The sequence below is a fragment of the Eublepharis macularius genome, chromosome 11 (genome assembly GCF_028583425.1).
Source record: "Eublepharis macularius isolate TG4126 chromosome 11, MPM_Emac_v1.0, whole genome shotgun sequence".
In the NCBI taxonomy this organism is placed as follows: domain Eukaryota; kingdom Metazoa; phylum Chordata; class Lepidosauria; order Squamata; family Eublepharidae; genus Eublepharis; species Eublepharis macularius.
In genome coordinates, this window is record NC_072800.1 from 56,433,083 (window position 1) to 56,445,864 (window position 12,782).

At 41.5% G+C, this 12,782-nt stretch overlaps 1 protein-coding gene across 2 annotated transcripts in view; it reads right to left on the reverse strand.

Annotated features, from left to right (window-relative positions):
- SCIN (scinderin) overlaps positions 1-12,782 on the reverse strand; it is a 74,129-nt gene that overhangs the window by 51,724 nt on the left and 9,623 nt on the right. For both annotated transcript variants that reach the window (XM_054990891.1, XM_054990890.1), the window contains exon 4: positions 5,402-5,551. In XM_054990891.1, coding sequence (XP_054846866.1) covers positions 5,402-5,551 — 150 coding nt within the window. The remainder of the gene's footprint in view (positions 1-5,401; positions 5,552-12,782) is intronic.

Sequence of the window (12,782 nt, forward strand, 5' to 3'; positions counted from 1 at the left end):
TAGCTGATGCATGGGAGTATACCAGGAGATGAGATTCAATAAATATGAAGGCCCAAGGCCATGAAAGGCTTTAAAAGTAATAACCAACACTTTAAACTGGGCTCAGTAGCAAATAGTAACCAGTGCACTTAACACAGTATTGAAGTTATATACTCCAAGTGGCTGATTCAAGCTCGGAGTCTTGCTAGACGGGTGCTACTCTTACCCAGTGCAATTTTTAGCACCACCTCCAGATGAACGTACAAACTGTGCTCTGTTTGACTTCAACGGATGCAGAAAAGTGTAACTCTACTTAGGATAGTACTGTATGAGTAACTAAAGAAAAAAGAAACCAGCAGTGTCTACAACGGCAAAGAACCTTTTTGTCCAGCTAAATTACACAAACTGCGCTACAGCCCTTTTGTTCCTCCCTCACAGCTCAGGCGTCAATGAATCATGCATGGCTCACATGCCTGAAGACACAACATCTGTACTTCGTTGTTTTAGCAATTATTAGCCACAATGGACCTCACAAAAACAGAGGTGTAAATGTCACCAGCAACAATTCTCTCATATACACTCCATTAGCACTTTATTAGGTAGATAATGTGAACAGAAATCTGCCCAAACCAAAATTAATATTCCAAACAGTTTGAGCAAACTCACTTGGTTTACGTATTCAAGTTATTTTCCATTATAAATAGACAAAGCAATTTAAAAGGCTATCAATTATTAACAACACACCCCAATGGAATTTGTAACCGTTATAATTTGTGCAGGCAGCTAATAATGTGACCTGAATCCAGACCTCAACTAGTGATTTTTTTCCAACAATTTAAAACAAAAACAAAATTACACAGTGTTAATGAGCAATAAATCCTTTCCTATTAAATTTCCAAACAACTACATAGATGGCTAAACTGGACTTTTTCTTCTTCTAAAAATGACATCAATAGTTCAAAATTATCCACAATTTCCTATCAATTTTCAGTTCTACAGGGATGTCATGATATTCATCAAAGTCAGATCTGACCCTAGTGACTTGGCAAGACTGGAGGCACAGCCCTGTTGCTTTTGGTGGGTCCAGGAGTATGGCCCATGAAAGAAAAATCTGTTAACAAAAATGCATATCTGTGTCAGAGTAGACACAGAAATGCCTCCTCTTCCTTTCTGACATCCGGCATCCAAGAATGCTTGTTTATACGTACCTTAAAGATCCCGTACACATGTCAAAACTAACCTGTGTGAACATGTTTTACGTGTGTACCTCTTAATCCTCTGGTAACAAGTTTATTCAAAGTAGGTATCTTAAAATAAATAGTCGGGGGGGGGGATAACTGACACTGACCCTCGCATTTTTGGCAGCTCGCCCTAAGACAAAGCCCCATGCACAGGCACTTCAGAAAGGCTGTGCGACTAGACAGGGCTCTCGGTACCAGCTCATTTTTAGATGCAGGGAGGCAGCTGATCATCCCTTGAGTCATGCCTAGGTAGGGTTGCCAGCACAGCACTGGCAGCAGGCAGGAGCTTTGGAATGCAGGGACTCATTAACTGGCGCGGCTGTAACGTCACTTCTTGCATGAACCCAGAAGAGACATCATCCCATCAGGGTGATACCCTAGGATTTCCTGAAACTCTTTGAATTTACCACAGAGTTTCAGGGGCATCCTAGAGTGTCATCCTGACATGATTTGCATCATTTTCAGATTTATGCCGTAAGTGATGCTGTGGATTCAGAGCAATGCCAAACTCTCCCATCACCCTACCGAGCAGCAGGAGGGAATGAAGGCTGCAGGTGAGAGGTCTCATGCCAGAGCAGGATACCTAGCCACCTTATGCCTCAGGTAGTGCCCTACCTAAGGTCAACATGCCCAGGAGATGAAATGTCACTTCTTTTATCCCCAGCTTCAGGACATGCCCAAGCTGCTGCCATGGCAGCTATTCTGCTCTACTTCCCTAGGGAATAAGTGATCAATCATAGAATCAGAGCTGGAGGTGACACCCTCCCCCCCCCAAAAGGATCATCTAGTCCAATCTCTTGCATATGCAGGAAATTCACAGATGCACACACACACACCCATTCCCCTAGTAACTCTTGCTCAATGTCCAGAGAAAGACAAAAACCCTCCAGGATCCCTGGCCAGTCTGACCTGGAGGGAAATTCCTTCCTGACCCCAAGATGGTGATTGTCATTAACTTCAGCATACACGAAACAGCCATGAGTGCCAAGTACCAGCTCATTCCTTCCTGCCCTCCCCTTCACGATCTGCCTAAGTTCATACTGAGTCATACAATCAGCATTGCTGACAAGTGGCCATCTAGCCTCTGCTTAAAAATCTCCAAAGAAAGTGATCCCACTACCTCCAGAGAAAGCATTCCATTGAAAAACCACTATAACCATCAAGAACTTCTTCCTAAAGTTTAGCCAAAAGCTCTTCTGGTTTAATTTTAACCAACGGGTTTGGGTCTGACTATCTGGAGCAACAGAAAACAACTCCGCTCCATCTCCTATGACAGCCCTTCAAATATGTTAAGATGGCTATCATACCACCTCTCAGTTGTCTCCTCAGCTAAACATACCCATCTTTTTCGACCTTTCCTCATAGGATTTGGTCTCCAGACTCCTCTCTTAAGGAGAGGAGACAGAAGAGCTGGACCCAGGTTCTTCCACTGAAATCTCAGAGCTACAACCCTGCCAGGCCTCATGGCCCCTGTTGGGTCTGATTCCCTGAGAACTCCCAGTGCTGTTGTCTGGGGAGGTTAGGGCTTGCATATAATTGAAATAAAGGAAAGAATATTGATTACCTTTGGCTGTTTGATTATGGATTCCCGTCAATTTGATGTACCCTTACCTGCCCAGGATGTCACAGAGGTGAAACAGATGTACCTTGGTTGTTGGGGGTTTTCCGGGCTGTATTGCCGTGGTCTTGGCATTGTAGTTCCTGACGTTTCGCCAGCAGCTGTGGCTGGCATCTTCAGAGGTGTAGCACCAAAAGATAGAGATCTCTCAGTGTCACAGTGTGAAAAAGATGTAGGTCATTTGTATCTACTCAGGAGGGGTGGGGTTGAGCTGAGTCATTCTGTAAGAGTTTCCCAGGGTGTGGAATGCTAATGGCGGGAGGCTTCACTGAATCCTGAGGAGGTTCTTTTGCATATGGATTGGTGCTTGATGTGCTAATCTTCTCTGCAGGGCTATTGTCGGGTGTGGAGTGTTTTGTTGGCCTGGTGTTTTTCAGAACTGGAGCCCATGCTCTGTTCATTCTTAAGGTTTCTTCTTTCCTGTTGAAGTTTTGCTTATGCTTGTGAATTTCAATGGCTTCCCTGTGCAGTCTGACAAAGTAGTTGGAAGTGTTGTCCAGTATTTTGGTGTCCTGGAATAAGATACTGTGCCCTGTTTGAGTTAGGCTATGTTCAGCCACTGCTGATTTTTCAGGCTGTCCAAGTCTGCAGTGTCTTTCATGTTCTTTTATCCTTGTCTGGATGCTACGCTTTGTGGTCCCGATGTAAACTTGTCCACAGCTGCAGGGTATACGGTATACTCCTGCAGAGGTGAGGGGGTCTCTGCTGTCTTTTGCTGATCGTAGCATCTGTTGTATTTTTCGGGTGGGTCTGAATACTGCTTGAAGGTTATGCTTTTCCATAAGCTTTCCCATCTGATCAGTAATTCCTTTGATATATGGCAAAAACACTTTTCCTGTAGGTGACTGTTTTTCCTTGGTTGTTTGATTCATCCTGGGTTTGATTGCTCTTCGGATTTCATTTCTGGAGTAGCCATTTGCCTGAAGTGCGTGGTTTAGATGATTAATTTCCTCATTGAGAAAGCGCGGCTCACATATCCGTCTTGCACGATCCACTAATGTTTTCATTATCCTATACAACAGATGCTACGATCAGCAAAAGACAGCAGAGACCCCCTCACCTCTGCAGGAGTATACCGTATACCCTGCAGCTGTGGACAAGTTTACATCGGGACCACAAAGCGTAGCATCCAGACAAGGATAAAAGAACATGAAAGACACTGCAGACTTGGACAGCCTGAAAAATCAGCAGTGGCTGAACATAGCCTAACTCAAACAGGGCACAGTATCTTATTCCAGGACACCAAAATACTGGACAACACTTCCAACTACTTTGTCAGACTGCACAGGGAAGCCATTGAAATTCACAAGCATAAGCAAAACTTCAACAGGAAAGAAGAAACCTTAAGAATGAACAGAGCATGGGCTCCAGTTCTGAAAAACACCAGGCCAACAAAACACTCCACACCCGACAATAGCCCTGCAGAGAAGATTAGCACATCAAGCACCAATCCATATGCAAAAGAACCTCCTCAGGATTCAGTGAAGCCTCCCGCCATTAGCATTCCACACCCTGGGAAACTCTTACAGAATGACTCAGCTCAACCCCACCCCTCCTGAGTAGATACAAATGACCTACATCTTTTTCACACTGTGACACTGAGAGATCTCTATCTTTTGGTGCTACACCTCTGAAGATGCCAGCCACAGCTGCTGGCGAAACGTCAGGAACTACAATGCCAAGACCACGGCAATACAGCCCGGAAAACCCCCCAACAACCATCGTTCTCCGGCCGTGAAAGCCTTCGACAATACATCAGATGTACCTTCTTTGACTTAAACTGTCACACCTCTTGGCAAGCAGTTGATGGCTTTGGGGCTTCAAAAGTTATTCCTCCCTGAAACAATACCTTCTGTTGACCATCTTCCAAATGAACAGATGGATGGACAATGTCTACCAACTCTGTGTACAGATCTGGCTTCTCTTCCTGTCTCATCCCTTAGCTGATAAAGCTGCAAGATTGCTTAGATGTTCCCAAGCACACCAACCAGTATATGTGCTCCCATTCTAGGCAAATCCCAAAGATAACTCTGGGAACATATCTCAAGTGCCATACCAGGGTATTTCTACAACAGATAATTTTTCTTAAAGGAACAACAATATATTCTTTTTACAGGAGCTGCATATAAGTCAGTCTCTACTCTCATCTTAGAACAGAAAGCACAAACTATGTGGGCGCAGGAATGCTATAACCTGCAACAAGTCAGCCAAAACCCAGATACATCTGCACTTGGTTCCCCCCCCACACACACACAATGATCCTTGTATTGTTGTTTGGTGCCAGTGCTGAGAATTGTCTTTAAGAGATCCCTAGCCCCACCGTCAGGTTGACAGTTCCCTGGGAAAGGGACTGCCCGACTATAGCAGAAACATGCCTTGAGAACCTGATGTGCTGCTCACATTGCCAACACTTCCTGTTCCAACACTTCTTCACCTACACAACAGACAGGCCCCATCCTGTCTTATTTCCATGAGCTCCGCAGCCAAAGCCCAAGGCATTATGGCTGCTAGACTATGCTGTGTAGCTAATCGCTGCTTTATATAGTAAGAAAATGCACAATACCTTGATGAGCTCTTTTGGCTCGCTGCCTTCATCCACAACAATCAACTGGGCTCTTCCATTCCGTTCATTGTCTCGAATTCCCACAGCCACCTGAGTAGCTTTCAGGCGCTCGTATTTATTGCATGTGGCGCCACACCACTGGTAGATCTCCTGGAACAAAAATACAGATCTCTTTATTCAGCAGAATTAATACAGGACAGTTTTACTAAAAGTGTGCAATGTCCCAGAGTCTAACCTCATATGGACTGCTAACAGTTTTCAGAATAGCATGCAGAAAATGTTGGGGTCTTAGCTGAAGCAGAAGTTAATAAAAGAAACAGATGTTCCTTCGTTCTCTTCCTGTATAGAAATAATTACCAGGAATACATGTTACTTAAAAATGTCATTGCTCTCCAAAGCAATGTACTTGTCGCATGTTTTGATCAGTGCAACATTTTCCCAACATTTACTTATTCCTGAGTAATTTCTAGTAATCTCTCTGATTTCAGAACTGCAGTCAGGCATTCCAAACCAATGGTTGTTTTTATATACTCTAATGCACACAGTGAATATAATGACTTTTTAATAAACCTGTAAGGCATACCTAGAATGCAAAAGCTTCCCCATTTATTCCAATGGATGGAGGAGAGCTTAACATAATTTGCTTTTGAATGTGGATTTGCTCCGTTTATTGGAATAAATGGGGCATGCCATGCCCAGCATCTCTGGATCATGGTGAATGCCTCCTCCTTAAATGACTTTTTAACTAAGATTTCATTCTCTTCCTAATCATCTATTCATCTTTTAATTAAGCTGATCAAGAAAAACTTGAGCAACACAATCATTGGGCAACGACGAGGCTGCAATCCTAGGGACACTTTCCTGGAAGTAAGCTCAACTGAATAAAATGCAACTTACTTCTGTTTAGACCTGCTAAGGATTGTTCCGTTAAAGTTGTGGTTGAACACTTGAAGAAAATTCATGGCAAAGAGAGGCCATGATGAGAGACAAAACTCTGGATTGCATCCAAAAACCTTCTGCCAACTAAAGACAACTACCTCCCCCTTGAGTATGTTCTTACTCCATCAGAGGGAGGTTTTCTCCACCAGAAGAAGCTTCATAAAGGGAACAAAATGCCACACCATTGTTTTGCAAGACTTTCTCAACCTAGGAAAATCACAAGCTGAAAAGAAACTGTTCCCCTGCTTGTGTCTATTAAGGAACAAAGTTCACCATCTCTACACTGGATCCAAAGAATCACAAATGGTGTCCCAGACATATTCTAGGACTTTCCATTGAAGCCCCACACACACCCTTCCCCTCCATAGCTGCTGGGCATCAGGTAAAGCTCTGCAGCAGCAACCAACGTGGTGGGGGCTGCACCCAAAGAATAGTCAGCAAAAATCTGTGATACCCACCCCAGTGCACATAAAGAAGTGCAATGAACACTTGGGATCTAAACCAATATTCATAAGTGGCTGCTCTTATAAAAACATTTCATATATCAGCACGCGTGTAATAAGGTATAAAAGGAAGATCTATGAAATGGTACCTAAATACATTCTAGTCCACTATTCTCAATCCCTACGTACATCGGCTGAACTAACTTGCAAATGCCTACTGTGGAAGTACAGGCAGGCCACATCAAGCAACGAGATAATGCATATGTATCCCTATGCTTAATCTCACAGAAAGAGCATTTAAATCCATGGGATAGCACTTGTACAGCTTTTTGCTGCTGCAGCAGTTCTCAAGACTATAGCCAACGGACAAAATAAACTGATGGTTGCTTTGTAAGTGTATGAAAAAACGTAATTTTCAATACAGTTTATTCTGCTCCCTATGTCCCCAAGTGACAGCAAGTTCCAGGGCAGCTTTACAAGGTGAGTTTCCTTGTGAAGATACATAATGTAGATTTGCAACACTTTTATAGTATCTCTTTACATAGGTAAAGCAGGCATTCCAAGCCCTCGTCATATAGTATAGTTTTATACTATATAAACTTAAAAGGTGATGGCAAACAAATAAAAGGAACACAGATGACAGGGAAAGATTTGGAAACGTTTTTCAAATAAAAGAAGTAATCTTGTGACTGTTTTTTTTTTAAATTATTTGCGCTGATTGTATATTTTTTCCAAGAGTATTAATATGCTCATGTATATTTATTATGCATCATATATATTGTCTAGTAAAGCTGTGTACATTTTATTCAGTATGTTTTCATAAACAATTTAGAAGCGTTACCACTGGTGATTATGCTCTGAATGTCTAGATTAAAACAAGTTTATTGCAATAATACATCATGGTGGCTTCCACCAAATTGACTTGCATCCTATACAATTAAAAAAAGTTTTGTGGATTAGATTGAGTGTGCCATCATAAACAGAATTACACCCTTCTTAATCCACTGAAGTCAATTGACTCAGAGGAGTGTAACTCTGCTTATGTTTGTCCCGATAGTACAGAAATACTGGAATGACTGCAGAGAAACTAGTTCTATTACAATATTGGACCTTCTAGTCAATAATTAATAGTCTTCACAGAGAAGTGAACTGGAGAAATTTGGGCCATTTCCACACGTCTTACCTGCCTGCAGAACATTGCACAAAAGACCCGGAAGACAGCTTCTTCTCGCTCAAAATCACACCCGGAAGACGCTGTTATCCAGGAGTTTTGCATGATTTCGCACAAAACTCCTGGATAACAGCATCTTCCTGGCACAATTTCGCACGAGAAGATGCTGTCTTCCGAGTCTTTCGTACGATGTTCCATAGGCTGGTAAGACGTGTGGAAATGGCCTTGGTCTAATTTCTCAGCTATCTCTGACCATTGTCATCTGGCATTAGCTACTTTCTCTCTACCGCTGCCCTATCTCCGCTTGACTACTACACTGTTTTGCAATTCACTTCTGAATTTTCTGCTTGCTTTTCTTGTTTCATTTTGTCCTCTTATATTCCTTCCCAAGCCATTAAGCTTCTAATAATTTAGCACCTATTTGCTGAATTGCAAACATCTGTTATTTCTGAACCTATAAGTTGACTGGAAGTGTGATTCCCTCCCCTCCCGTCCCCAGAAAAAAGTGGAAAAAGTGGGAAAAAGTGGTTTTTAATCTCATTATTCTTGTGGCATACCTCATTTTGGAATGTTTGAGATTTTATTTATGAGCAAAGTAAATATCTACTCACAAACTAGGGGAGTTCTCTCTCTAGGCCATTATTATTGTTAGTAAAGAAAGAATCCCAAATTCAGCTGCAGCCTGGACAGGTTTTACTATTTATAGATATAATAAAAGCATATTCCAGCTTATCCAGTTCAGGCAGTCAGGTATCAATCCACAAAGAAAACTTTATCTTCAGCTGGTGTCCTCTTCTGCCTGAATGCAAATCAAAAATTGCAAATTAACTTTCCATAAATCTTTTCTGGGTTACCAAAAAAAAAAAAAAGGAAGTGGGGGAAGAGTACAACCAAGGTCAAAAACAAGTGACTGTATATTGTTGCATGAACTGAGTATCTCTGTAGAAAGGGCCCTGTTCTCAGCCGACATGTTTCAAGGGCTCCATCCATGTTATACAGCAAAAACAGGGGCTGCCCTAAAAGAGTCGAACCTCCAAGCCTAGGCAACCATTCAGCAGCATGACTTTCACCAAACAACCTTGCTTGGAAGTTGAAACCATAATTCCAGAACAAGCTATGGCCATTTTGATGGAGCATCTCATGAAATTAATTAAGTAATGGAAAAGCTGTAACAGAACAGTCTGGAGGAATAAACTGGAATAGGCTGGAATAGGCATCGTTCTTACACTCATTGCCACATGCCCAGCTTCAGAGCAATTAATGCATTCTCAGCACATATCTGTAGCGGTACATATGGGGCTTTCTGTTTGGAACTGAAGAGGGTATGCAAGGAGAACCTACACCTATATTTAGATCCATAAAGCTTTACTATCACTTTGAGTTCTGATTTACATTCCAACATTCTGTTGTCATCTGACACACGGGACTCATGATGACGAGATGTGAGTTGCATTATAATGCTGCTGGAGAAGGTTGCTGTATTGCTACCAGTTTTAAATGCTGTTCTTATATTTTATATAATGTTATTTTAACGGATATATTTTCACTATATTGACTCTATGCATGTTAGCTGCTCTGAGCCTGCTTGGCGGGAAGAGCAGATTACAAATCGAATAAATAATAATAATAAATAGGGGACCCACAAGGAACTCACAGGGGAGAGGAAACTGCATCCCCTCCCTTCTTCCCCTCTGGATCTGTATGGGTCAGGCATGTTAAGGATTAGATATTTGATGGCGTTACCAGAATTACAGGGCATGTGCATATGAAGAGGACAGCTATTAATCTACCTAATGTGACCCCCTTCATGACCTAAACACAATTCTATAAGACTCTCCTGCTTGATTACTTTATAAGTGTACAACCTAGGAACTCACAAGACTTCATTTTCCCCTTCCCCACTTCATTTTCCCCTTCCCCACACTACTTCCTCTTTCCTTCTGGCAGCCCCATATCTTCTCTTCTTTGCCTGCTTCCTTCTTTCCTCCCCGCTCACCAACACACCTTTCTTTCATCTGCCCCTCCCAGTCTTCAGCTTTATTTAATATTAATTTGCTTAATTTACCCCCACTTTTGTCCCCACTGGGGACCCAAAGGACCTGTCTTCATTCTCCTGTCCTGCATTTTATCTCCACAACAAATCTGTGAGACAGATTAGGCTAAGAGAGCATGACTGGCCCAAGGTCACCCAGGAAGCTTAAAAGGTAGAGCAGAGATTTTAATTTGGGTGTCCCATACACTAATCTGATACTCTAACCACTGCACCACACGGCTTTCATGGGGTGGCTACATTGAACAGCAGCAAGCAGCCAGGCTGAATAAGCCATTCAAGTCATGTTGAAGCAAGTCACCCAGTGGTTTCTAGCCCTGGTAAGTTCTCCTTCAAAGGCCAAAACAGCCCTGGAAAGTACCCTGACTCCTCCCCCTGCTTTTTACTGAGGGCCAAACTACAAGTGACGAATGATACAGGTTGGACACTTGTCAGCTTCCCTCAAGTTTTGATGGGAAATGTAGGCAGCTTGGTGGAATGTTGGACAAGTGAAGGTTGAAAAGTCCATTGGACAGCAGTCAGAGAGCCAAGCTGCAAGACTAGGATGCCTACATTTCCCATCAAAACTTGAGGGAAGCTGACAAGTGTCCAACCTGTGTCATTCATCACTTGTAGCTTGGCCCTGAGAGAAATCAAGGCTTGAAAGCTGGTGATACTGTTGTAGTTGCCTAGCAAGCCCCAGAGGCACCACTGACAGAATTCATTTCCTAAAGCCTCAGGTGCTGCTTCTATTATTTCACAGGGTTTTCAAAAAAAAACCAAAAACCTGTAATGGGGGTAATCTTAGGGCATTTTTCAGGTTTGTAGAAGATCTATCTTTTTTTTTTTTTGTGGTTCCAGTCTCTGGATTTAAGAATCCACAGATTTGGCCATGCTGGAAATTAAATATATTGATTATTATATCTGAAGACTTCATGTTTCATTAGAAGTTACTCTCAACAAGTTCAGTAGGGGTTATCAAATAAGTATGCACAGGTTTGTTAGCATAAACTGATTACAGCTAGCTTGCTTCGTTCTTACTTCCTTGAGTTTCATTAGCATGTTCATCAGCTGGAAAACCAAAAATTGCTTGTACTTGACCCACATGGAATATGACACCACTAGATCAAACATTTTACTCTTAATAAGGAAGTATTCTGGTTGACTGGATGCGTGCAACTGGATTTTTTTAAATCCCCACTTCATGGAACACAAACTCTGTATGCAAAGTTCCTTGAACTCGGTCCCATTTTGGTAGAAAAAATATTTCTAGTTAAGAAATCCTTTTGCTTGGCACCTATTCTTTAGAGCTTTAGGTATCTTCTTGCCCTCCATGCATCTGACGAAGAGAACTGTGATTCTCAAAAGCTTATGCTACAATAAAGTTGGTTAGTCTTAAAGGTGCTACTGGACTCTTTTTGATTTAGGTATCACAGACACTTTTGTTCTCCTGGGCCTTTTGTGATTGCTAGCATTTTCTTAGTGCTTGACTGGTACTTTGGTTTGCTTTTAATTTCCCCCCCCCGTTTAATCTTATCCTCTATACTGCCATTACAGTTCCGATTTGTTAAAGTTTTTATGTGGCTATTGATCTTTTAATATTTTAGATGGTTATTTGCGGGTCAGTTTGCCGCTATATATTTCTGTTGCTGAACTGATGCTGAGTTTTTTGTATTTTATTATTTTTTCTTTGTGAAAAACTCTGCAAACATTGGATAGGAGGTGATAAAGAAATATTTTAAACAAACATGCATAGATTACAAATGAGAACAAGAAACTTACTCAAAACCATCGTTTGGAGCTGGAACTCCTATCTCATACTGATGCTCCTAACACACTCATAATACTACATTTATGGTTCAATTTGTGCTTTCAACTTTTCAAACTTACACATTAAGAAATGATTTTAAAAAACCATAAAATGGAAAGCTGAAGCTGCCACATAGGAGATACATGATTCATGTCCGCCATGTAGTCTACCTTAAATTTAGAACCCTAGTCCATTATACTTTTTTCCCAACACTGAGCTGCATTTTGCATTTTAAAAAAACTTGTAAATATGCAGGATAGTACAAATGATATAATTTTGGCTGTGTACACAAATCAGATTGCTGAGTTCCCATCGAGGAGTAGCAAAAAAGATATTTACTCTGCCTGTAAATATGTAACAAAATAGTTATCCTTTCTTCGCAGCACGGAAGTTACCTTTCAGTTGGCAGAAGCAATGTATGAAGAAACGCTTGGATTAAAGTTGTATCACTACTTTATATATTAAAACCAAAGCTTGTAACATATTTTCATGCTTCCCTAAAATTTATGTCAAGTGAGAAAATCTATACTCATTCCTGCCATTCTTCCCTCTAGGCCTATAAGGCAGTTTAACTTCCACATTTTCAATTTGCCTCAGACCATCTCAGCAGTTTGCCTTGCGCAGGTAGTGAGGATTCACTCTTACCCTGTTTGTTGTGGATGATTCTAGACACGGCATCATCATGCTTTTGTAATCTCTGTTCCCTTTTGCACTGAGCTGGGCATTGTAAGGTTTTCATAACTTAAGTCTCAAGCATTTAGCCCAAGTCCCATGATAACAGCTAATCTAATTTTGTAACCTCTTGACCACAAAACAGAGGAAGCAGCAAGTCCAATTCTAATTTTGTGGAAGTCTCCCTTCCTGAATTCTTTTATATAATGGTATCGTTTCTGCTGTCTTGCCAGAAATAAATTAACATTCAGATATAACCATTACCCTTTCTAAGAGCATTTAAAAAAACTGTTTGATGTTGCAACGATTTTAAAGAC